The following is a 26759-nucleotide window of genomic DNA, read 5'->3' on the forward strand; positions in this document are numbered from 1 at the left end:
GTAAATCTTTACATTTTATTGCTATATTGTCTTTGTTTTGTTCTTGTTGCTTTCTCTTAGTTGAAAATTTGAATTTATGATTGACAGATTTGCTAAGTAAATACTAAAACATTCAATTATGAAATGTTAAATATAAATCCCTAGTTGTCTGTAGGGGTGGGAAGGTGTGGGCTTGTGTTATTTAGAAAGGTACAGTGAAATGGAGAAGAAAGCAAAGCTGTTTGTGAGCTCCACACATGTTTTTCTGAAGCCTCTTTTTTTCTTTCTTTCTTTCTTTCTTCCGGACACGTTTGTCTCTGTTGGCTTTGCAGTCTTCTGTGGACTGAAGGAATCCTACAACAACCACAGCACACACCATGCACCCACAACCAACCATTGCAACATGAATTAAAGCTGCAGCTTTTTGCTTTGGGTTTAACTGAATTTGCAGAAGAAAAGCTGTTAATCTGTCTTTTAGTTTTTGTGGCTGAACGCAAAAAAAAAAAAAAAATGCTGAATGTTATAAGTCAAAGTAAATGTTTGAACATAGATGTCACGAGACAGCAGAAAGTCTCTTTGTAAATATTTATTCAGGTGTGGAATGTTAAGCTAATGAGATGCAGGAACATTTTCACTGAATTCAACTTCAGGTGAAAAACTTAAAAGGAAAACTGTCAAATAAAAGGCAATGTGTATGTAAATATAGCATATTTTTAGGGGTGTAACAGTTAATTTTTACAATGATTCGATTCTTATCATTTGTGGCTGAAGATATGATTCATAGTCAAAATTGGTTCATTTTGAACTATCTGAATTATTGATCTTAAACCAATCCAGGACATCTTAAGACAAAACTTCAACCAAGTGACTCAGAGTTAAATACCTGTTACTGAACAGTGCAGGTGAAGTTCTCCAGATTCCTTGTGTTTCTTTCAATAAAATGAAGTGTACATTAAATTTGCACAAACAAACAAGAAAACAATGTCAAATCCTTTCATATTTTAGTTTAATAAAGTTCAGTCCACTGTTGTTTTTCCACATCAAAATAACTCTAACAGAACATTATTAGAACATTATGGTGTCTTTGCAAGATTCAGTGCGAAGTACTGTTTGTGCCGTATTCCCTACATTACTGAGCGTTATTATTCTGACCATTCTAACTCTACTCATTGTTGACCTCTGCCTGCCTTACACTGTCTTAGCTTCACAGACTTATAGTAGTGTCTGACTCCTGCTCTGTTAACCCATTTGTCCAATAAACCTGCTGCACTTTGATCCATCGTCTGCTTCCTTTAACAGCAATGATGGCTTGTATGTTGTCTGCTGTATTTTTACTGTTCTTTCTATTCCAATTTCTGTACTTATGATCCAACCAGATCAATCTGTCTGAAGTAAACTTTTAATCGACATTGGAAAATAACATAAACCATTGTCATCACAGCAGACGACACACACGTGTGATGGCAGTAAAAACTGATCAAGTCATCATTACAGTCCAATGTGTGGAAACACTTTGAATTTTGTAAAGACGTGACCATACAGTGTGGTAGAATGTTCTAATAATGTTCTGTTTGTATTATTTTGATGTGGAAAAACAACAGTGGACTGAACTTGATGAAAATAAAATATGAATGGATTTAGCATTCATTCTTGTTTACTTATTTATTTGCAAACATATTTAATTTAAACTTGATTATCTTGTAAGGAATCTGGAAAACTTCCCCTGGACTGTTCAGCAGGTATTTATCTCTGAGTTATACTGGTTGAAATTTTGGCTCAAGATACCCGAATCAATTTTAGGTCAGTGAATCAGATGGTTCAAAATGAACTAATTTCAACTCTAAATTGTATTGTCAACCACAAATTATGATATGAATCAAATATCTGTTAATTGTTCCCGTTTTATAGAAAAAAATAAACCTATAAACGCCTCAATCCAAATGGTATTTTCTAATTTTTATATAATGGATTTATATCATTTTGAAACGGTTTCTATAATGGTAAAGTTTTTATTTTTTAATTTATCAGTTTGGATGTAGGAAAATAAATTCATCCATTAATTAAGTCAATTAACTCTTTGGCTTAAATTAAGAAAAAAAACAGTCTTTAACATTCTGTAACCTTACACAACCTTCGTGTTAAAGTCAGATAACATCAACAATAAAGCTAAGATCCGAGGTTAAATGGTTTAAAAAAACTTTGCAGAGTTGCAAAAGTTGCAGCAGTTGAAAGCTGCTGGTTGCGTGGCCGTGCGCCCGGGCGCCGTTTGCGTGCGTCTCTGCTGAAGGCACTGGCCTGCTCAGATATGCTATCATGTGTTTTACTGGAACTCTCTGCGTCTAGTAAAATGACTCATCATTGCTCCGCCCACGACCTGTTCCGAGGAAGTCTACCAGCCCAAGGCATTCGTTTGAACGTATTGTTCCCAGAGTGGAGAACCACTTGAAGATTTCACAACCCAAACGAGCGCGCGGCTTCCTCTCTCCCCCCACCAGTCCAATACGCTGATATTTATAGTTCTGGCTGAATATATACGCGGCTCCAGCTGCAAACATCTGTCATCACACTGACTCACTGTTGCCACACATCGCCCTGATGTTTGAGGACGACCCACGGCGCATCGGTCATGTGTGGACTTGAAGGCAGGAAATAAAGCGCGCGGCTGCTGCTCATGGCACGTCGCGCGTAACGGGGAAGTGAGCCGAGCCCAGCGCCTCCGCCGCTCCACGAAAAGTGAAAACAGAGAAAAGCTCGCGGATTGAAGACGATTTAAGAGCTCAGCTTCGAGGAGACGTGCGTAAAAAGGGAGAGATGGAGACAGGAGGTCTTCAGTAGGATATTTGCCCAGGCAGAGAAACACAAAAACTGAGAAGAAAGAGGCGATTGGACACTTTTGAAAGCTTCAAGTCTGGGTTTAGAAAAAGGTAAGTTCTTTAATGTTATTTCTATGTGGAACAGAGGTGAAAGCGGAGGAAGGCTAAGTTTGCGCAAAAATAATGTTTTCACGTGAGCCTCAAACTCGCATCCACTTCATTTGCCACGTTTAGTTTCATTTTCCCTCGAACCATATTGTAAATATAATTATACAGTTATGATCATACTTGGAGGGTGGAGGAATACTGTCTTCCTGTCAAACCATATTTGTTACATAAGAATGCGACCATGTTTGTTGCATATGAATGCAGGTTTACTCTTCATTTTTTTATTTACAGCTTAACAATAAAGCGCCACGAAACCAGATTTTTTGCATGATTGCACCTGAAAGGTCGTGGCACTTTTTGGTAAACAAACCCCGTGCGTACCTGCAGCAACTTTCTGCGTGTCACTCCCTTCACCGGAGTTATGAAAGCTGCTCATTCACTTCCAATGTTGGCAGCATCAAGAAATGTAGCAACATCCAGGCCAAAACACGCCCAGATCACAAACAGGGAGGTGGTGGTGGTGGGGTACACTTTTAAAAATTTCCCACCCTTCCAGCAGCTTCCGTGCACAATAATTGTTTATAAGAAGCTTGGAAAGAGCATGTTCTTCTCACCCACTATGAAAGAGGAAGGAGGAAGTGTCTCTCTGCTATTGCTTTTTAATCAAGTTTAATCACATCCAGGTTTGGACATTTAACGTGTGTCCTGGTCTTTTACTCAGAAGATTGAATTCAACAAAATGAAGAAAAAATAAAACAAACAGTACTTACTAAAGGACCAATACTAGCAAAATAGGGTGTATTCAGACTGGACACATTTGCTTCACTAGAGTTCGTTGTCACTCTGAGTTTCTTTAGCCTGAATAGGCTCTGTGCTCTAAGTGGAACAGCTGGACCTAAACGACCACCGTAGCAGGGTATCATGTGATGTAAACAGAGTAGGAAGGAAGCAGTCACGATAATGAGAGACTAAAACTAATTAAAATGTGGTAAGATGAATGCAGGCTAATTAAAGCAGCTTTTATGGTGATAAACATTGGTGCTATTGTCACAAAGACTTATCAGCATTCCTTCACAGCTGTCGTCTTGCAGCATACCTCTGTCATATTAAAGTAATAAGTGTTGAACCCAACCTTGATAGACGTTCAAAATTGGTCAACGAAATATAAAGTTTGAATAAGTGAACTATTAAAACAAGGATGGCAAAGCGTAGGACTTATTCTTTACCATACCCTTGTAGCTTCAAGGACTTTTGTTTACAAGCTTTGATTTGGAACAGAAATGTCCATTTGATGGCAGTCTAATTACAGACCAAATGAAAGGTTCAGGTCATGATCCAGACCACGTTAAGTGGACTCAGTCCAGATCAACAGATTTTTCCATTCTGAATACACCAGTGTGCTGGATCAAATCAGTTACTCTTGTAATAAACATACCTGAGGGATGCAAACTTTTCCTCTTTATTCTCTCAAAATACCTAACTACACTATAGGGCGTCCCCCTGTGTGGATCAGTTGCCGTTTTGTGTTTGAACCCTGCTGGAAATGTAGGGTCTGATTCTAACTTGTTTATCAGAAGTGTAATGAGCTGCAGTGGTGGATGCAGAAAAGAGGTCAAAAGGTCAATCTTTAGTCACGTAAAGTACAACATTCAGATATATAAATACATTTTTCAGACTAATAAAAATATATTTTTTAACAATAATAGAATACTAATGTTAGTTTGGGGTTATAAGGAGCTGTAAGATAATAGAAAAGAGTGTAAACAAAGGGGTGATGGAAATGAGAGCAGCTTTACTTTATGCCAATAGTCCCGTCCACAACTCAGAGTCAAATATCTGATGTTCTAGAACAGTGTTTTTCAACTTTTTGAGCCAAGGTACACCTTTTCCTTGACAAAAATTCTGTGGCACATCAGCATCCATGTATGTAAAACAGCAGGAACTCTATAGTCTGTATTGAGGTATGGTCCCTCCACAATCTTGTGACAATTTTTTGTAATAATTCAGGCAGAAAAGCTGGAAGTTGTGGCTGTTTTTCTAAATGTAATAAAAGTTGTGACGGTTTTCAATAATAATTTTCAACTAAATTATTTGAATATTTGCACAATTAGTTGTTTTTTTACTTTATTAATACCTTTGTTAATATGCAATTTTATGTGACCTCACAAAATAACAATATTTTATATTCTTTCCGAAGAGTGGATTATTTTTAAAAAGATATTTCTTTAAATGTTTGTGCCAGAGCAGCTGTAACTTTTGAACAATTATATGATCACAAAATGCTTGTTTTTTTACACACACACTAAAAATATTTTATATTCATGTTTATGTTCAATTGTAACAACACAAAAAGTGAACATTTTGAAGTTTTTATTTTGTCTTAATACAAAATGTAATTTAAACAATTTATTTATTTTTGGGTGAATAAATAGTTTTATTTTAGTAGCATAGTGTAGAAGTGCTGTCACTTTAACCCAATGCATTATGGGAGATGTGCTACTTAATGCTGGACAAACTCCCGTCTCTGAGCTTCATTATTATAAAACTTCATTTTTTTATTTCTTATACAGTACTCCAACTTCCATGTGGTAAAATAAACAAGTTTTTACGATATATTTAGTTAAAAACAAAGATTAGCTCAGGGATTTTTTTATTCCCCTCAAAGTGTTTTGGTGACTCTTTAAGCTGGTATTTGGTAGATAAAAGGTGAAAGTTTCACCACACATTTATTATTATTTATTTAGACATTTTTAATTGAAAACGAGAGGATAAGTCCTTCAGGATATGCAGAACTAATTTGAACCAAAGCATTTTTGAAGTACAGTAAAGTATGGTGGCCTGGAAGAGCAAATCATACCAAACAGCAATCACTCAGCACAAAAGCATTAATGATCATAATGGCAATTAAAAAAAGCAAAATGAATAATAAAAAGCAACATTGCATTTTACAAAACAAAGCAAATTCCAGAAACCAAAGCACAATTTAAAAAAAAAAAGATTTTGAAAACAAAAGTGAATGAAATGTTATAAACTAAGACAATAGAAGAACCTGGAAAGAGAAGGTATTGTGGGACATGAGTCTTGATGAGTTTTGATGTTTTCTTTTTTCAAATGCGTCTTCAATGTCCAAATACTGATGAAAGTTTTCTGATTAGTACTAGCATATATTGTTTCATGCTAAATACTGTAGCTTTCAATTGAAATGATGGACAAATGGCATCATCCAATCAGCAATGTCCTACTACCTTTTCCCGTTTCTAATTTTTCATTTTTTTTTTGGATTTAGATTTCTTGAAATTATTTTTTTATTCCAAAACCTTTAACCTTATTTGTTTCAATTTTTGGGAATCATGTTTTGGTTTCTGGAATTTCCATTTCTAAAATGCAATGTTGTTTAGTTATTATTTATTTTGCCTTTTCAATTGTTGTGATCTTTAATATGCTTTGAAATGCGTGGTTTGTGTTTCACACAATTTTAGCTTTAAGCATATTATAGTGTTCATTCCTCACTTTATACAACACCATCGTGATATTTTAATATATTCACATATTTCTGAGTATTACTCTAAAAACCTGTGCTCTGAGCACCAGCCCCTTCCAACTGTCCGTGGTGGAAGAAACACCAGTCTCCAATAGATGTCTTTCTCTTATAAACGCCGGGCCGGCTGCCAATTTTTTTAAATAAACACCCGGGCTACTTAAGTCAGACACAATATGCACATCTTTGAAAAAATGTGGATGTTGTTTTGAGAAGTGAAACACAGACACGCTCATCATGAAATGGGCGGCACCCACAAATAGTGAAAGGCAGAGCTTAAGAGATTGAGTCGTCTTACTTCTTTATAGGAAAAAAGTTCACGAAAATAACTCATATTTCATAAATAATTTGTTCTTTTTGTGTGTGTGATTATGTGATTAAGTTCTTAAGACATCACCTTTTCGGTTTTATTGCGACAGTAGTTCATTTTTATAACCATTAGTTCACTGTCAGATAGATAAAACAGGCATATCAAACAACAGCTCAGGTTTTAAGGAGTTAAATTACAGAGCTAGCATCTAGCAGTTAGCAGCTGCTGTGTAGCCGTCAAGGATATATATCAATAGAAGCCGTCTGTCTGTCGGCAGCATGAAGAGCTTAGCATTAAAAAGAAGCAGAAACTCTGACATTTTTCTGTTAAAATGTTTACGTTACTTTAAGTTTACGTTGAGACAAATCAACTGAGAAATTTCCTGTCAGTTTAAAGCCTTTTTTAGAGTTATTGATCCCAGAAGTCTGAATCTGTGATCATATCGCTAGCTTGACTGAATTGTTTTTGTTAGCCTCCTGTTTAAACTGCTGCGTTTTACAACTACAACAATTTGTGATCTGTTCATGGCATGCAGACAACGAGGGGAGCATTTATCCGGAATAACATGATCGGATCAAGACATTCCTAGTTCTTGCAGTCATGTTACAGGCAGGTTTAAACTAAGCTGCAATGAGATTTATGAGAAAAGTGACAGATGTCTGAAAACCTTTGTTTTATTAGGCCATTAATGCTCCACATGTTGGATTAAATAAAACTATTTAAAGGTTAGCAATTTGGTGTGTAAACACATTTCAGTTTTGTTCCAAACAAGTTACCCATATGTGTTTCTTTTGCAGCAACAACCTTGTAATTATGAGTTTTAAAAGGAAGTTAAAAACGTTTTGTTTGGCATTTAACGCTTGACTCATTCAGAATAGAGGCAGAGGAGGAAATAGAATGTGTAGAATATTGTGGGGATTTTACTCTGGTTGTTATTTTTTGTAAGAATACAAGGCTGGAAAAACAAATGTTGACAGGCTTCTGATTCATGGCTGCAGACAGTCATGTGAAAAGTTATCCATGGAGAGGAAAAAAATGACAGAAATGCAGCCTCAGATAAATAACATGACCTATCGATGGGTCCAGATTTTTATCAAAAAACTGAGGCTTATGTTTATATTGAAACTACTTTGTTTCTATGCAGATTTTATCAGGATTTGATCAGATCTTGAATTCTCTACTCTTTGAAACAGCCACGGGAGCCTTGAAAGTGCAGGAATGAATCGAAAATGATAAAGACTACCATTGTGCTGCATCACCAATGACCATTTTCAATTTTAAATATTTATTTGTCAATTAATATCACCAAATTAGATTAGCAGTTTAAGACACTCTTCATCTCTGTTGTTACATTGATGACCAGTGGGCGGAGTTAGACCACGTTAGACCAAGTGGAATGAAAAACACAAATTGGAATCTTGGCCTTGATCAGGCTTCCTTTGTGTTTTGATTGGACATTTACTTTAGGAGTCACGGAATGTGTTTTCAGTATGAATAAAAAAAGAAACCTTTCAGTTCATTGCAGTTGAATTGAGTGCGCACTCTTCTGCAAAGCCATTATGGGATTCCTACAGCACTTAAAAGCCAAAGTCAACAGACTTTTTTTCATTTCTTCTTTTCTCCTCGCAGTTTTCCCCAACTGCTAAAACTGTACTAAATACCGGTAAGTCCTCTAAACTGTAAAACGTAAGGTAGAACATTAACAAAACAGTTAATCTTATAGGAATTTAGCCTGCAGTGCATCAGCTCAACAGACACCAGGTGAGGAGGAAATATAGAATCCTTACATTTAGCTGGATATTTTTCTTGTTTTGAGTTAAAGTTTTGTGGTGTGTTGAGCTTGATACTGCCGTTATGGATTAGATCTTTCTTTAAATGTGAGAAACGTGATTTTTTTTCCTTGGAAATCAGGGGACTCAGATAAACAAGAACTGTCAAGCAGTCTGAAAAGTTTCCAAATTAAGAGGAACAATGCTCTCTATCACGGAGAGCGCTTCCTAAAGTCAACATAAACATGAAGAAACTGGCTTTTCTGGACCTCTGCAGTGCACGTAGCAGTGACTTCATCTTCTTTCAGCCTTTTCATACTTATTCTTGAATGAAACTGATGAGTAAAAGTGTTCGGCCCATAGCAGAGCCTGTTGAGGTTATTTCAGACAAGTCATGCATTATGTGGTACAAGGACCAAATTTGGCATGGATGTACCTCAGAAAAGCATGTTAGCCGCAAGAAAATACAAAGATGTAATTGGTATTTATAAAGATGGCGGTCATACACTCATTTATTACAAAAGTATTCAATATCTATTCGCCCCAGTCTCAACAATATGTACTTTTAAAGCACAAAATGCTCTCTTTAACTTGAGAGGTGCGTACAGATTACCATTATATGTATATTTATAGTATATGTATTTTAAAATCTTGGATTATCTCTTAGCTAACATGTTTTTCTGAAAGAGGGGATCTTAAGGTACATCCATGCCAATCTTTATCAGTTATTTTAATAACCGGCTCCACTACCAGGACAAACTCTTGGGTTTAAACAAATATGTATAAAGATTAAAATCTTATTTACAAGTTGACAGATCTGGTCCTACAGCCACTAAACTAGAGGCTGAAATGAAACACATCCAGACTGTTATAAAAACAAAAGTTCTTAGCAAAGTATTCATCTCACACGATCTCTTCTTGTAGTGCTAACATATTTTTGTTGTGTTCATTATTGCACCGGTTAGCAGTGTGAACTGAAGGGCAGGAACGCTGAAAACTCTATTGATCTCCAGCTATTAAAGTGAAATTTCTGGAATAAAATGACTATTTATTCCACATTTGCAAATTCTGCATTTTTGATCGCTTTTATTTTTTTAAAAGTCTCGTTGTAACCAAAAGAAAGCCTGATTTTTTTGGCCATATTTTATATTAACACAGCTGTAGATTACAACCAAAATAAAGTCTACTTTACCAACACACCAGGAAATGGAATAGTTCAGAGAAACAGAAATGCATCACAAAGACCCTTTCTGTGAGATCTGCTATAGGTTTGCAAATATATATTTCCTTGTACATTTATTCAAAACATGTGCAACCAAATCTGACAAAAAAGAATATTAACAATAAAACTCGAGCGTTTTTTATGAGTTCATTGATGTAAGACTGTGAAAAAGTAACAAAAACCTGTTAGTGGGAATAAACTGGATCATTTTTGCAACAGTTTTACTGCAGTGCACACACACACAGACACACCTTCAGTGTTATTAAGTTCCAGGAAAAGTAGCGCCATGCTAACCCTCATTGATTTAACTAGTTTCCTAACAGTTATTTTTTTTGTTGAAGACCAGCCCTTTTTCTCTATCATGTTATTCTGTGTCATTATGGGATGCGATGGAAAAGGCTGGTCCCCGTGGTCGGCTCATAGAAACAGGATCCCGTCCTCTCGAAGGAGATGATGAGGATTTTTTTATGTAGTAATGTTATGTTTGAATTAACTTTTGAGAAAATGTCAGACAGAGGTCTTATATAAAGTCAGTGTCTTGTAACACCCTCATGTTTTAAAATAAACAGACAGTATTTCAATGTAAATATGCAAGAAAAACTGAAAAACACTTGAGTTGTTTCTCAAGGTGAGGGGAGGATCCAGGTGTTTGGTAAGAAAACTGACTTAATACCTGATGTGTACCCACAAAAGCCAAGATTTTTCCCTTTTTACATGGAGTTGCACAGCCTTGTAAAACAAATGTTATATCTATTATATATAAAGACTTTAATACTTTTTCAAAGGAAAAGTCCTTAAAGCTCAGATTACAGTTAACACAAAATCAACTGAAGAGAAAAAAAGATTCTAACAGGAAAGCCAAAAAGCTTTTCCAGAGAATAACTCACACCACGTCAGAGAATAAATGTTGAAACATAGAGACAAACAAAGATTCAAACAGACTGTTTCGAAATAATGTGATCTGGTAATGTGATAAAGCTGAGATCAGGCGTAGAACCAGGAGGCGGGACGAGCAAATCCGCCAATCCCAGGACAGGTTGAAAACATATCGTCTCAGTTTTACTCTTGGTATTGTTGTACCCTATAATTACCCAAATTGTAGGAATGTGGCTAAAAAACAAGCAAACAAACAAAAAACAGTAAGAGCAGCTCAGTGCCCTTTTGGTTGAGTATCCGCCCTCGGACTGGAAGACTGAGTTCAAAGCCACGACCGACTCATCCCAAAGACTCTAAAAGTGGGACCCATTTCTTCCCTGCTTGACACTCAGTATAAAGGTCTTGGGGTGGGGGGATTAAACCACCAAATGGTTCCCGAGCACCGCTGTGTCTGTTACTGCTCTACCTGGGGATGGGTCAATTGACTTGAAACTTCTGAAAGTCCTTCAGCATCAGTGAGGCAAGTGCAGCCAAGTGCCACAATAATCAGTGGATCAGCTGATGTTTTACATTGATGAACAAATATTATTTTTATTTAGTTTCGTTTTTTTTACATGTTGTAATTTTTTTAATTATACCAATGAGCAACGTGCTGCAACAAATGCTTGATCAGAACATTAGAGGGAAAAAGGCGACAAGAAATTAGCAAATCATCTGTACATTTGAATTTTTTTTTACATTTTTCTTATTTTTTTACATGATAAAAACCCCTATTTCAATGATAAATATTGTCATTTTCTGTTTTTGCATTTTTTTTAAATACAGATAAAAAACCAGGAATAGTTTGTATAAATTCAAAAGTGCATTATTATTTTAGGAAAATTTGTCAATGATCCTTCAGTGTCTGTGATGAAGGATGGGAGATGAAGCACTAAAAAATAAAACATCATCCAAAAGAAAAATGTCAAAAGAGGCACTTTTTAAGGAGGAAGAAAAGAAAAAGAGAACATTTTGATATGCTTATCACTTATGAAGGACAACTACAGATCATTACATGCAGAAAGAAGTCAGTTGAATATTTAACAAACTCGAACTAGTTATGCTCCAAATTCAAGACGCTAGTACACGACCATGTAGTATCTCTAAGCATGGTACTGGCTGAAATAAACATACAAATGACCATCATTTTCTTTGCTTAAACAACTGACAAATGTGTGTGTTTTGTTTACAGCTCTACTTCATCATGGATCAGTGGACAAAAATTGCACATATTCTACAAATGCTGCCACCTGATTCGGTCCAGTCACTATATCCGCCAAATACTTTCCCCATTGAGGCTCGGTATTACGCTGCTGAATGGATCGATAACCAGAGATGGTAAGATGCAAACATCCTTGCATGCATATTTAAACAAACACTTTTTTGAAAAATTGCCTTTTTTTCAATCAAAAATGTCAACTAAAAAGGGGTATAACAATTCATTTTAACAAGGATTCGATTCACATCATAATTTGTGGTTGACAATACATTTCATAGTCAAAATTGGTTCATTTTGAATGAACCGACTTGATCTGATTCACTGACGTCAAAATGATCCAGGGCATCTTTAGCCGAAACTTCAACCAGTGTGACTCAGAGATAAATACCTGGTACTAAACAGTGCAGGTGAAGTGAAATTCCTTGTATTTCTTACAAGATAACCAAGTGAAATTTAAATATGTGTACAAACAAACAATCTATTCACACTTTAGCTTCATAAAGTTCAGCCAACTGTTGTTTTTCAATATAAAAATTCCTAGAACATTCTACCACACTGTATGCTCACACGTCTTTGCAAAATTCAAAGTGTTTCCACACATTAAACAGTAATGATGGACTGATCATTTTTTGCTGCCATCACATGTGTTGTCCACTATGACTTGGTTGTTTTTATGTTATAGTAAAATAAACCTTCCATACGTTGATCCAAATGTTCTCTAATGTTGCTTATCAATTTAGTTCATTTTGAAGCTTATTTATGATGAGGCTGATTCAATTTGATTCAATTAAACTTGCCTCAGAGAGATCAATCTGGTGTATGTATATATATATATATATATATATATATGAATGAAGAGGAACAGAAAGGAAAAAGTACACAAGAATGCAAATGAGGCATGCCATGCAAATGAGAAAGTAAAAATGTTCTTTAATTCCCTTTTCAAGGTTTGCTGAAATGTAATAGTTGATGTTGCTACCAGTTTTGTGCAGAATAGCGTTAAACAGACGCGATGCAAAAATGTTACACTATATAGAGGGAAATATTGGATTCTCAAAGTGTCTCCAATGTCTTTACGCTTCAGTCTCATGAAGTGCACGGCGCTTTTACAATAAGTGTTTTGAGCCAAGATCAAAAACCGCACGCAGAGCCCTTGAGCAGCGTAATGAACTAATGAACTGATGTCTGTGTGATTAATATAACCACACTGGCTTTTAAATGCCTGAGAAAAATCTCTGTTGCTGAACACTGTTGCTGTGTCAGGAAATGCAACCTGAAACTGTACTCCGTGAAGAGGAAGTGACATGTCAACAATGAGAAGAAACGTTGTGGGTTTCTTAGAGAGAGAGCTCATTTCACATGGAGAGGAAAACAAGAAACACAAGCAGCTACTGGGCTCGTGTTAGAAAAGGAAGACGTGTCAGGACTGACAGCAGGAACTACAAAACTATTATTTCCATTATGCATTCATTCCATTCTAAAATTATTTTTTTAACACTTTAAATGCTTGCTTAACCAATTGTTTATGCAGGTTTTGAAAACATAATTTTAGAAACACCAGTTACACATTTTTTTTACTCTAGATAAAACATATTTTGTATTTCTTTATATCAATCCCAATTGAGACTACAAAACCTAGCATAATATTTGGTCAATTGTATAAGGACAATCTTTATTAAACCAAAATTTAAAACCTTTTATTTTTAACATTTTGCTGCCTTAGATTTCCCCAATCAGCAGGAAAATTTGTGTAATGTAGTTGCAATTTGGAGATGGTTTATTAAAGTCCTATTACACAAAAATGTATCATATTCAGTTTTTTTAAAAACTTTAATGCCAGCTATCATTTTTGGAATCATTTAATTTAAAATTAAATCGAGTTTGGAAACCACTTTACTCCTCACTTTTGAGCTAGAAACAAAAATTGAAACAAAAGTCACAAATACTCAAACTACCTGATGCATCTTAAAGTCCATATTTAGGGCAAAATGAAGGTTGATGCTTTGCAGAAAGGCTCTCAGACACTGAGAGGGTAAACATCACCAATGTTCTTGGTGAAGAGCAACAGCTCTTCTGCTGAGTCATGTTTTCAGAGGAGCTTTGGATTCTTCATGAAATGCTCAGAGCAGTGATGCTGGGCGGCACCAAAGGCTGCAGGGGCGGAGTCACTGTTGGTCACATGACAAGTGTTTCCATTGGAGCTTTGAAAAATATGTCATTTTCAATATGCCTCAAAAACCTTCTACAAGCACAAAATCTTTTTTTTATTTTTTTTTGATAAATGCGAGTTTTCTCTAAATTAATCTGTTGCAATTAGGTGACTTTATTATCCAATTTGCCCAATTTCATAGTCAATGGAGACGCAGTAAATGAGGCAGACTACTTTGAATAAGTACAAAAATGAATATTATATACTAAAGTATTTTATTCAAAAACTATAAAAATGTATTTCTTACAAAACTGTAGCATTTCTTTAATTATTTTAAAAAGACAAAAAAGTTTTTACCAATTTTCCTCCTTTTTACAATTTGTTTGACCCTAATCTCTTGAGATTAACTCTAAAGTTATCATTTCCCATCAACACTTTCTAAATCGTTACATTTACAACATCATTGTAAATCACTTTATAATTTTACATTATCAACTTGTAAACTAATACATTGGAAATATTGAAAAATATTTTAATCACTAGTATCCCTGCCTTTATATTTTTAGATCTACATATGTTTAAATGTGTGTGTTTATGTGAATATGTGTGTGCTCACAGGGAGGACTACTCATTGGATAGGCCGGAGATGGAGAATAACGCCCGTGAGCTGTTGAATATAACCAGGATGGAGCTTCAGAAAATTGCTAATCAGCTCAATGTGGTGGAAAAGATGAAGCTGTTGCATGTCACCAACAATATGGTACGCTGGCAATGAAGAGGTTCTAGAGTGTGACGCCTTTCCTGGTATCCCTACATCAGCCTGATGTTTGCTGTTGTAGCTTATTTCCCTGCTGCTGCAAAAAACAAACAAACAAAAAAATGGGACTTCAATTATAAAGAAATGCTGCAAGATATGGAGAAATAGCATCCTGATTTATTTAGAATAAATCAGAATGAATACTGAAAGGAGAAAATTACTTAGATTTATCCACACCTGATTATAAAATGGAAGCGATTGCCTTAGGTGTGAGCCGCACTACAAGCACAAACGCTCTATTGTATCCCTATTTAAATGTTTGGGTGTGGGCCATGTTTTGGAACATAATCTGTGGAGAGCTTTGTTGGTGATGCTATTCTGAGTCTAGCAAACTAAATACTGTAATGGAGACAAATACAAATAAGTAAAACCAAGAAAGATGAAATAATAAGAATCTTCGTTTTACTCTGGTAGTGTGACCGCTGTGGTCGAAAATGTTTTTAAAGCACATGGAAGAGGAAAGTAAAGTAGACTGAAAATGCAGCAGAAACCACAGATGACATGACATGACTATTTTTCAAATTCTGAATTGAACTGACGAGCTTTGCAAATTGTTATATAATCAGGTGATATTTAACATTTGTTGTGTCTTTCTATTTTTAGTGCAACTATTCGTCTAATGCTCTTCAGTTTGCAGTACTGGTCAGGGACATACTGAGGAAGGAGAGAGAACTGATCAATTCGGTGAGGTTCTTCTACATTTTGTTTTGTGTGTTTCTAAAAGACTAATTGTTGTCAGGATTCCAAGTGTTTTCTGGAAATTTTAGATACCCACAATAAATAAAAAACAGCCACACTTTGGACTTTTTTGCTGCTCTGCGTGCGTTCGTTATTACTCGCCAGGCATGTCTAATTGAGGGTGTGAGCAGCCCCCTCCCTTTCGCACTGAAATGAGAAAGGAAAAGCAGTGAAGAAATAGACACATAGGCCCAATCCAAATTTTTCCCTTCTCCCTTCCCCTTCAGTTATCCCTCTAAACGGAGGGGGATGAAAAAATAGTGTCTAATTTTTCTGACTTGACTTTTGTTCGATGACGTCATCAATAATCGCCGGTCCGCTAGCATTAACGCGGAGCTTCCAGCGCTTGAATATACAGAACAACAGCAGTTTTATAACTTTAAAAAGTCGCTACAACTAAAAGCAATAACTTACATTTAAATGTAAACTTCTGTGGTTCAGAGCGCATCCTCATGAAGAAAAGTGCTTCTTAGCACGACCGGGATTATTCTTGCAATGGTGGACTTTGGACCTCTCCGTATGGACGGTACAATTTAAAAAATAATAATCTGAACACGACTTCGGCTTCAACTGCCACTTCAAATTAAGGGAAGGGCTAAAAGGAAGGGAGAAGGGAAGAATTCGGATTGGGCCATAGAGAGCACGCCGTGTCCGCGCGGTTGCAACGCCACTCCGCTGGCACCGTTAAGCAGTACGGATGAGGTTGAAATTTATTGGTCCAGTAATATTTGATGACGTGGCAGTACAGCCCTCTTAGACGCTAGATTTATTATTTTTTTTATCTGTATTTTTAAAAATTCCTACAAAACTAAATTTGCAAACAAGAATGGATCCACACCAATCCGCTATCCAGCTTTTACTAAGCATCTTAATCAGTTTATGATTTCCAAGATTATATTTCTTTCTATTATAATTGAAATGTATTAAATGTCTTAGCTCTTAAAATGCTTTTCCTAACATTTTCATTGATATGCTACAAAGGAATTATTAATGTTTACATTGGTGGCTGCCTTCCACTCTTTCTCAAGGAATTCACTTTTAACACAATTAAGAAAAGTGAAGTGAAAAACAATACTAACTCGTATACTGGTGTTCATTCAACTAATTTATCTGTGCTACGTGTTTTTTAGGCTGATCCTTCAAATGTCTCCATTCAAACTCCTGAGTACAACAGTACAGGCACTTCATTCCTGGAAGCCAAAGTGCACGAACTCATGAGCCTCAGACAAGCAACACATTCGCAACAAGAGGAGCTCAACTGGGAGAAACAAAACCTTGACACCCTAGAAAGTAAATTTATTTGATGTTTTGTGTCATTTTAAAATATCATATGGATTTTGGCATAAATCAGGAACTAAAATGCATCAATCTTTCTATTCTCTTTAACAGAGCAAATTCGACAAGGAGACCAGAGTAAAGTTAAGACTGCAAATATATGCAAACAGCACACAATGAAGCTGGAGTTTGAAATAGATCAATTGATAACAGTAAGTTCATGTCTTACCAATATTATTTTAGATTTCTAAGTAACTTAAGAAAATGTTTGAACAACCAATTAAAAAAAGCAGACATGTTAGCTGTGTGGACCAGTATTTATTGATCCTTTTAAAAGGGTCACAAATGTTTTTTTGTCTTTTGTTTTATGAGTTTAAATAGTTTTAAACTTGTTCCCTAGAATAATAAGATGTGTTTTTAGGTGTTAAATTTGAACTTTTCACAAACTTTTCTTTTGAGAGCATTTTCTTTTTTTGTTTGTCTTTTGAATACAAATTGGGTTATACAAGCCAAAAATGCATAATAAATAAGGAAAAAGCATTTATAAGTCACTCTGGTGTACAGGTCACGCTTATGGGAGAAAAGTGATCTTTGTAGCTTATTTTTGACATTGATTCATTGATCGATTTCAAGTATTAATTGTAGACAATACAGCAAAAATTCACACAGATTTATCAAATTCATGGAAGCACTATCTATATTTACAACTCATGGAAGACAAGGATGATGTTGAAAGATCAGATTTATGTATTTTGAAGAGCTCTACAAAAGCACCGGACTCATTAATCATGTCCCCATGTCTGGGTTCATGAGATCATTCCAGGTTCAATTTTTTTACGGCAATGTTCTACTGCAGGGGCTGCGTCTGAATGAAGGCGCTTTCAGCGGTACTTCTGTGTCTCTGTAACCCAGTTTGATTACTTTTTATCCCACTGTGGCTATAGAAATAAAAATTAATGTCTTGATGTAAATAAGAAAAATAAAGTTTGGGAGGAGAGCGATCAGAGCCTCCATAAAGTTTGTTTTCAACTGTGTTTCTTCTGTGATAGTAGATACTGATTCACCCATCTATAGTGCCCCTAGTGGCTGTTAGTGCAAAAACAACTGATAAAGGGGAACTAGTTGTTAGTGAGAAAATAACAAATAATTGCATAAAAGTAGTATACATTTCATTTTATTATCCATCCATCCATTTTCTTGACCGCTTCTTCCCTTTCGGGGTCGCGGGGGTCCGGAGCCTATCCCGGCTACTGAAGGGCGGAGGCGGGGTACACCCTGGACAGGTCGCCAGTCCATCACAGGGCCTCAATCACACACCCAGTCACTCACACATTCACACCTAGGGGCAATCTAGAGTCACCAATTAACCTATGAAGCATGTTTTTGGACGGTGGGAGGAAGCCGGAGTCCCCGGTGAAAACCCACGCATGCACGGGGAGAACATGCAAACTCCACACAGAAAGGTCCCAGCCGGGATTCGAACCGGGGCCTTCTCGCTGTGATGCGAGAGCGCTAACCACTGCGCCACCGTGCAGCCCTTTCATTTTATTATTTTTTTATTTTTCTGGAATTATACACAACTATTCTTATCCAGGAAATTCTTCAGCTATTTCTTTTATTGTGTACCAGCATAATGTGTTTGGATGCTTGTTCTTGCAGAGGCGTGCCAGGTGCATGGAAGAATGTGTCAATAGTCTACAAACTTGCCAAATGGACTATTTACGAAACCTAGAGGAGTGGAAGTTTGCACAACACAAGTCGTTTGTCGGATTTCCCTTTAATGACAACCTGCTTCCCCTACAGACGTGGTGAGATGTACCTCTTACAGCTGTTTTACACAATAGAACTTTTTTATCTTTATTGAAGATAAATAAGAACTACACATTTAGGTTCTGAGCTAATGTTCTGCTTAAGTTTAGTTTCTATAATTAACAATTAAAGATCTCTAGAATTCATAGCTGCAGCAACATTTGATTGATTCTCATTGAAGTTTGTTGCTGTCTAAAGTTTTTTGTTGATTCCACTTTATTAGGTCTGAGCAGCTGCTCTGGGTTATCGAGACTCTGAGAGGAGAGTTGACGCTGATTGCCACACCACTGCCAACCTGCCAGTTACAGCTGGAAAAGCTTCTGCAGTCTCTGTTTGACAAGTAATCTAGATTTGCTCACACACTGAAACTTCAAAACAGTTTTCTTTTGGAGGAAGTCTTTTCTTACCAATCACATTCTGTCAGCTCTCTGATAGTGGAAAAACAACCTCCTCAAGTCATTAAGACTCAGTCCAAATTCTCCACCGCTGTGAGATGTCTGTTGGGGGAGAAGGTGGTGCCCGGAAAGCCCGTTGTGATAAAAGCCCAAGTTATCAATGAGCTACAGGCAAAAAACCTGGGAAATATGCCCAGGTAAGGCAGGACATGAATCTTTCGGATTTCTGCCAATTATTTTTTGGTTGTCTTTTAAATATAACTTTTATTAGATCAACTATTGTGATTAGTTAAATATTTATTATTCTGCTTTAGTGTTTTTATTCTTAAAGCTAAAAAAAATTGTTATTTTGAACTTGACTTTCAGAAAATCAGGAAACAACAGACTAAACACCTATCTATCTCATCTATGTCTATGCTTTGATCCTGACCTCCCTAAAGTTTACTTTATTTAATGGTTAATCATGCTTGTATTCCAATGAACATTCATAAAACCACCTGAGACAGAGTGCAGTTATATGCCCAGTGTAACAACAAACCATATTACCTGCAGTGAGATTGTGGCAGAACTAATCAACAACCAGTCCATCCTGGAGAAAAACCCAGGCAACAAAACAACATGTGCCACCTTCAGAAACATGGTAAGTGCTCACTCGTCATTCAAGCGAGGCATTTCTTTTGACTTCCTGTTGAATTTCACTTTAATATTTGGCTCAACAGTCTGTCAAGAAAATTAAGCGAGCAGACAGAAAGGGATCGGAATCTGTGACGGAGGAGAAATTTGCAATCCTGTTCTCCACTGAGATCCTCTACAACGGCTGCAGTACTCCATACATGATACAGGTTTGGGTCTAAATGGGGTTTAGTCTCAATACTACAGTAATTAAGTGAGTGTACAACCGACATAGAAGTTCTCACTTGTCTGTCGCCATCTTGAAGTTTTATTTCTACTCTTTGATCTAGTTGCTGAAAACGTCACATGACCAAAGCTTGGTCGGTTGGCCGAAATTGCACCACACCGCGGCAGATCGCGTCTTTACACTGAATTAACATTGAAAGTTGACGCCTGTGCAGCGCCTGCCGCGTTCGGTGTGAATGCACCATAAGAGTGGAAGTTTCCCTCATATTGTGCAGCCCTACTTAAAAGTGTTGGAAAGACTAACTTTGATATAAAGAATCATTGAAAACAGCAGCAAATTAACTATTGTTTGTAAATGATCAGAATATCAAAGTAATGCATAAATGTGTCTGCTAACACTTTAGTTAAAAGTTAATTAATGCTTAATTATGCATTAATGAGCATTGATTAAGGGACTCTTATTGCAAAGTGTTACCAATAATTTACTTAACTGGGAAATATATCTGAAAATATTGATTTCCAACATGTAAGTGTTGCTTCTTAGGGCATCTCTGTCTTTTAAAATGTCTTGTAATTTTCTTTCAAGACATCAACTTTTTCTATTTTTCACTGCAGATGATCTCTCTGCCGGTGGTTATCACTGTTCATGGCAGTCAAGACAGCAACGCTCTGGCCACCATTCTGTGGGACTGTGCATTTGCCAGACCGGTATGAGTGGAACTGTTATTTGGGGTCTTTTTTTGACATATGTGTAATTTTTTTTACATCAAACATGTTTTTTACTAAACAAGCGAATGTAAATGTTTTCAATTTATCATCTTTAGGAACGTGTGCCCTTCGCTGTGCCAGACTATGTCTCCTGGAGGGAAATGTGCAAAACGCTCAACTATAAATTTATCTCTGAGGTCAATACATCGCACAATCTGGACAAGTTCAACCAACACTTTCTGGCCCAGAAGATATTTGACAAACCAGAATTTAATGGAGACTTTGGCGAAATGATGGTTTCTTGGGCCCAGTTTAACAAGGTATGGAAGAGTTTCTGCGGCACAAACAAACCCTGAAAGTCAAAAGTGACAGCCTTTCCATTTACAGGAGGTTCTTCCTGGTAGAGCATTCACTTTCTGGCAGTGGTTTGAGGGAGTGACTGAGCTGTCAAAGAGACATCTGAGCCCCTACTGGAATGATGGGTGGGAGTTAGTCGTTTCTTTTTTAATAAGAAAATGAAACGTGATAGTCAGTAAGATCTTTTCTTGATGTTTGGTCTTCTAGGCTGATATTTGGTTTCATTGGGAAGCACCATTTACACATGATACTTAATGACAGTCCCACTGGAACCTTCCTGCTTCGCTTCAGTGACTCTGAGATCGGAGGCATTACCATCGCTTATGTTTCTGCTGGAGGTAAGTGCTGGACCGATAGCTTGTCCGAGTTAGATGATTCTAGGCTGTGATGATGAAAAATGACAAAATTAGCAATTTATTGTTGTTTTTTTAGGAAGAATACAAGAGAACACCAAAAACTAGCCTCTTAAGTATTTGAGAATGGAATTAAGTTTTCAGTCACTCCAAAATTACATACTTTTTTATTTGACCTATTTAACACTGTTTTAAAAAATAAAAGAAAAGTGAACGTTTTCTAAAACACAGATGGATTTGACCAAAGTTCTCACCCGACCTGAATTAAAACAGAAAAAACAATTTGAAAGATGGTAGATAGCATATTCCACACTTGAGGTTTAAAGTCCAAATCAAATTCAAAGGTATGTTCAAGAATTCTAAATGCTTAAAAAACCTAAGAAAGTATTATCAAAATGAGAAGTCAGTATTCTGAGAAAATTATCAACTTCCTATTTCTATTTTTCTTGTTGCTCTTATTTCTCCAAAACAACCCTCTAAGACGAAAAAAAAAAAAATTAGGATGTCAAATACCACCTGCTCAGTGTTGGGGTCATGCAAGGAATTTACAACATACCTGTTCCTGTACGTTTCTCTTGATTTGCTTTCTACGTTTTTTGTAATTCTAGTCGGTGGACAGAAAATCCAAAATATCCAGCCTTTCTGCAAAAAGGATCTTGAGATCCGCAACCTTGCTGACCGCATCGGAGACATCGCTGAGATTTCATACCTGTATCCTAATATTTCAAAGTTTGAAGCTTTTGGAAAGTACATCACGGGTGAGGCTCTGCATGTCAGACACATTATGTTTAAGTGCTTGAAATGATATAATCTGACAAAGAATAGATACATTTATACTAAACTGTTTATTTTCCTGTACTTCCCCAGGGCTTCCTTTACGTCCCCCTGACGGCTACCTGCCTGCGACTCTTCAAACTAAAGTGGTTGCGTAAGTAGCAACATTTTGACTCTTTTTAAAAAAAATGCATCTTAAATTAATTAACAGTGAAAACTTGCCAAATGTGTTGTGAGGTGTGTAATACACAGTTTTTTTACACAGTTTAAAGGATGAATGGAATTGTTTTAAAGGTCCACAATTTGTTCAGAACATCTGTAAATTAAGACTTTCCAACAGTAACAAAAATATCTCCGCTTTTAGAGAAAACTCTACAGCTTTAGTTAACTACTAATGCCTTAATCACACGCACTCGTACAGAGGTTGACCCAAACCATGAGTTTTTGGGTTGTCCGTAGAGGGCTGCAGAGAGGTGGGGCTGCATCTTAAGAGAAGTGCAGGTGCGTCTTGGCACAGCCAGGCAATGAGTTTTACTTTAACAGCATGAACACGCTGAGTTAAAAATAAACAAAAATCCGTAAAATGTGCCTGCGTCTCCCCCACTTTCACAATGACATGTTCCTTATGTGTTCACTATAACTTGACTCATTTCTTTAGAAAAAAACGTGTGTGAACAATTTGGTCGCACTTGCGACTGGATTTTTCAATGTTGCGAGAATGATTATTAATATATTATTTTGGAGAAAAAGCAGCTTTGCGCCAAGGAGGACAATAGAAGATTGATCAAAAACGAAAGCTTGATTTTTCTAAAAAAATAAAAATAAAAAAAGTAAATAATTTACAAACTGGCCCCTCAAAGACATCAACAGAAACAGAATTAACCCATGAAACAACTTAACTTTACCTTAACCAACTGCACCGACCACCTAACAGAACTGACCTAACTTAAGACACAACAGGGAACATATATAGTTGGTGATCAAACCACTTTACAAACGTGGGGGAACTAAACAATATTTGACAAAGGCTATAGACAAGATTAAACACAAAAAAAACGTCTCTCTTAAAAGTATGCAAAAAAGACTAACAAACTAACAACAACTAACAGAAGCAAAGTAAATAAACATTAAATTAGTCCATGTTTCTCTACCTGGAGACTTTTGGAGATAGTGCCTGGAGCAAGCTTTTAAAGGCTGTGATGGTTTTACTTCTTCCTTTCCCCAGGCCCAACAACACAGCTCCAGGAAACGGAACGCCAGCCCCACCTCCAGTGGCCAGCATACCCCCAGCACAGGCACCGCAAAACAGGTACAATGAATTCATATGTGCGTGCTACTAACAAGCATGAAATAAATGTATATTTTAGCTAAAAGAAATAAATGTGTGTTCATTCAAGAATGAGTTAGAAAGGAAACTCCTTAAATATGGGAAATAAAATAAAGTGTGCAGTGCATGGGGGTTTACCACCATTTTGTTGTGGCAGAGTATGCTGCCGTCACAGTAGCATATCGGTGCAAAACCAGAGAGAAAAACACTTTGCTCCACTTCAGAATCAGCTGATTCGTGATTGTATAAACGATTGAAGATCTATGGTATGTCAAAAAGCCAGTTATTTCTGTCACTGCGACATTATTGGTGTTCAAAGGTTAACTACGGTGTCCCTGAAGTTCAAATCACATCAGCAAATCACTCAATGCACAATATTATAAAGATCACAATGACAATTTTAAAAGAAAAATACAAAAGAAAGTTTCACAAACCAAAGCAATTCAAAAAAAGGAAGTGTTTCAAAAAGCAAAAGTAGTTTTAGAAATTATAATCAAGTCTTAAAAAAGGAAGCAAAGAAGAAACATCATGATTGGATGATGATGTTTGTCCATCATTTTGACAGTTATTTGGCATGAAGCAACTTAGACCAAAAACATGAATGTTACTGTTGACCCAAACAGCTGCTGCTATCAAATGTTTTCATTCAGGACATCAAGTGATAGTGGATAGGCTCTGTATTAATCACAAAACCTTAAAAAGCTTTTGTTTTAGTGTCCCACTCCAACTATATTTGATCTGTTTAAAGTGTTCTCAGTGGGAACTGTGATGAACTGTCCCAAGTTTAAGCTTTTCCAAACTGTGCATTTTTATTTGAATTAAAAAAATACACAGAAATTCTGTTTTAATCTTAAACTCTTGTATGTATGTGAAGAATAGTGAAGGACTGATGCCTTTGATATTTCTCATCTAGATACTATTTTTTCGCATTTTTATGTATTGCAGGGAAGTAACCCCCTCTTATCCTGTTAATCCTGTCACACCAACCATTGCAGATCCAGACAGTTTCCTGTAAGTGTTGACTATATTCTTTTATGTCATTACTTATTCTTGCAGTTCTTAAAATTTAATTTAACATCAAGCAGAAACTTTTGTCTAAAGCAACCTATAGTTATTTTGTTTTTTAGAAGATTGCAGTGATGTTGGTAAAAATTGGTGCTTTGAGATTTGAATTGCAGATCTATTAACTAAGACAGGTTGTCCATTGATTCTTAGCTATCCTCAGAGAGAACGTATCAAAAATAAGATGTACTACTTTAAGAAAGATGTCTGTAAGACTTAAAGTTCTTGTAATTGTTTCCCGTGGAATATTAAGTCCACTTCTGCTCATTTGAACATACAAGTGATACATTTAAAGTTGATGTTGAATTCAATGTGATCTCCCATTAAAATGTAAATTTTGCCACAGTGTAATGCTTTTATTTCTTTTAGACCCAATGATTTGGAGGAACTGTATTCAGATTTTGGCTTTCCTTTGAATGTGTAAGTATTTTCTCTCAAACTTTGTGCAAGAAAGTTGATTTTGATGATATTTAAAAGTTTAGCCCTGATCCTGTCCATGTGTTTTTCTTCTAGACCTGCAAATGGTGTCACGATGGATGCTATGGAAAACTAAACAAGAGGCTGATCTCGTCAAGTCTGGGCTGTGAACAACTTACATCTGGATCTTGATCTGTTTTCGAAACAAACAAACCATCTGAGTCTGAATACAGTAAGATGGTGCAACATGAATACAGGAAATACCTTCATAGACACCTTACTGCGCACTTATGATGTGCACCTTGTTAAAAAGGTCTTGAGACTATAGGGTGGGTCAACTTTGATCCTTTTCTTCTAACTTGTACTCAGATACACAAATGAATTACTGTACAGCATCAGGAGCGTCTTTTTGCAAACATGTATTGTCTTTGTTGTTTCTCTGTCTGTTTTTTCTAAGTACTTTGTTCATTCATAGATTTTCCTTGTTACAGAAAGAGTTTGTTGTATGTTCAATCATACAAACCAAAATGTGATGGTAAATTAAGCTTTTTCAGTAATGTGGGATGTAGCAACATTTAGAACAAAGGGTTTTTGCAAAACTTTAAACTGGGGAAAAACCCTTGACTGTATATGAGGCATGGACTGAATGGCCCCTTTTCCCTCATATTTCAAGTAGGAAAAGCCCACTGGTCCAAAAAAGACAAAATCCCATAGACTTCTGTAGAGAAACAACAGCTATTAGTCAGTCATTTTATATGTCAGAATAACCTTTCTTACTCTGCTACATCTTTTTATCATGTTCTTGCTAAACCTATTTTCTTAGCGCAAGTTATAAACTGACCAATCAGATGCCTCTATACAAGTAGGTTCGAATGTTTGAAGCGTTTCATTGACAGATACTCCTGAGCCCGGTGTAGTGGAAGGGGTATGGTCTTCTAACATGCTCACTACTGACTGGAGAAAGTGGTTGCCATAGAAATGTTGACTAAGAAAGACACGGACCAATCACGGCTAACTGAGAACGTCTGGTTCCAACATGGGGATGGACATAACGTGGAAAAAAAATGTAGACTGAATTGACTTCATTTTATTGGAACCAGAGTAAGTCGTTTCTATGGGTGGAGTCACACTCGCTCAGTCCAGTTCTCTATATTCAGTCAAAGGTAAAAACTACAACAATGGTGGACAGTTTTATTTTAGTCAGAAGTGTAGCAAAGATAGCTCAAAACAAAAACTCATTTTATATTGTTTTCTCATATTTTGTCTCCACACATTAGTATCCTTGGTTTGTTTTTTCTTTTTCTGTTGCGTCCCTATAAGTAAAATGTCACGTATAAGGTTTTTATTTTTTCATTTAATGATCTTTACCACAAACCCAAACAAAAGACTGAAAAAGGATGTGTGAAAGAGATAACTAGTCCAAAAATCAAGTGGTTCTACATACTCAAAACGTAATTCTCAAATGGGTGTGGAGGGATATTATGTTATTTGTTGTTAAGTGGAATTAATTTACTTTACCTTCAGTTGATCATCTGAATACTCAAGAAATGCAAATGTATATATATATTTTTCATGTACAAAAAACAGTGGTTTTTCACCACCTACAGTGCTGTGCATGTTGACATTATCACAGCTTGGGGAATGTTCTATATTGCATGCATGCTTTATCTGGTTCATGATAATCAACTATGATGTTACTACAGTACCACAGACAATGTAACTTTTAACTGTGATGACAAATAAAAAAAAACTTTTTTTCAGATTGGTTTACAGAAATGTTATAGTTTCGGGTTTGTGAATACAAAATCCAAAAGATATCTAAACAACATGATTTATTTCAGTGATTG

At 36.2% G+C, this 26759-nt stretch overlaps 1 protein-coding gene across 1 annotated transcript; it reads left to right on the top strand.

Moving 5' to 3' along the window:
- The first annotated feature begins 2398 nt into the window (after window positions 1-2398).
- Window positions 2399-26672, top strand: stat6 (signal transducer and activator of transcription 6, interleukin-4 induced). The gene is made up of 21 exons (XM_024293854.2): window positions 2399-2903; window positions 11847-11992; window positions 14641-14782; window positions 15443-15523; window positions 16708-16867; window positions 16967-17064; window positions 18512-18660; window positions 18885-19001; window positions 19086-19253; window positions 19609-19696; window positions 19776-19898; window positions 20530-20622; window positions 20739-20942; window positions 21010-21104; window positions 21187-21317; window positions 21941-22090; window positions 22200-22260; window positions 23332-23415; window positions 24379-24444; window positions 24865-24915; window positions 25009-26672. The coding sequence occupies exons 2-21, from the start codon at window positions 11859-11861 to the stop codon at window positions 25046-25048; spliced, it is 2235 nt and encodes a 744-aa protein (XP_024149622.1). The 5' UTR covers window positions 2399-2903; window positions 11847-11858; the 3' UTR covers window positions 25049-26672.
- The last annotated feature ends 87 nt before the right edge of the window (window positions 26673-26759 follow it).

Source organism: Oryzias melastigma, linkage group LG7 (genome assembly GCF_002922805.2).
Source record: "Oryzias melastigma strain HK-1 linkage group LG7, ASM292280v2, whole genome shotgun sequence".
NCBI lineage: Eukaryota > Metazoa > Chordata > Actinopteri > Beloniformes > Adrianichthyidae > Oryzias > Oryzias melastigma.

Bases quoted from the DNA above. Each gene is read 5' to 3' on its own strand.
- stat6 (XM_024293854.2), top strand. From the start codon at position 11,859: ATGGATCAGTGGACAAAAATTGCACATATTCTACAAATGCTGCCACCT. The intron at 17,065-18,511 runs GTAAGTTCATGT...TTGTTCTTGCAG, and splicing joins AAATAGATCAATTGATAACA to AGGCGTGCCAGGTGCATGGA. The intron at 22,261-23,331 runs GTAAGTAGCAAC...TCCTTTCCCCAG, and splicing joins CTTCAAACTAAAGTGGTTGC to GCCCAACAACACAGCTCCAG.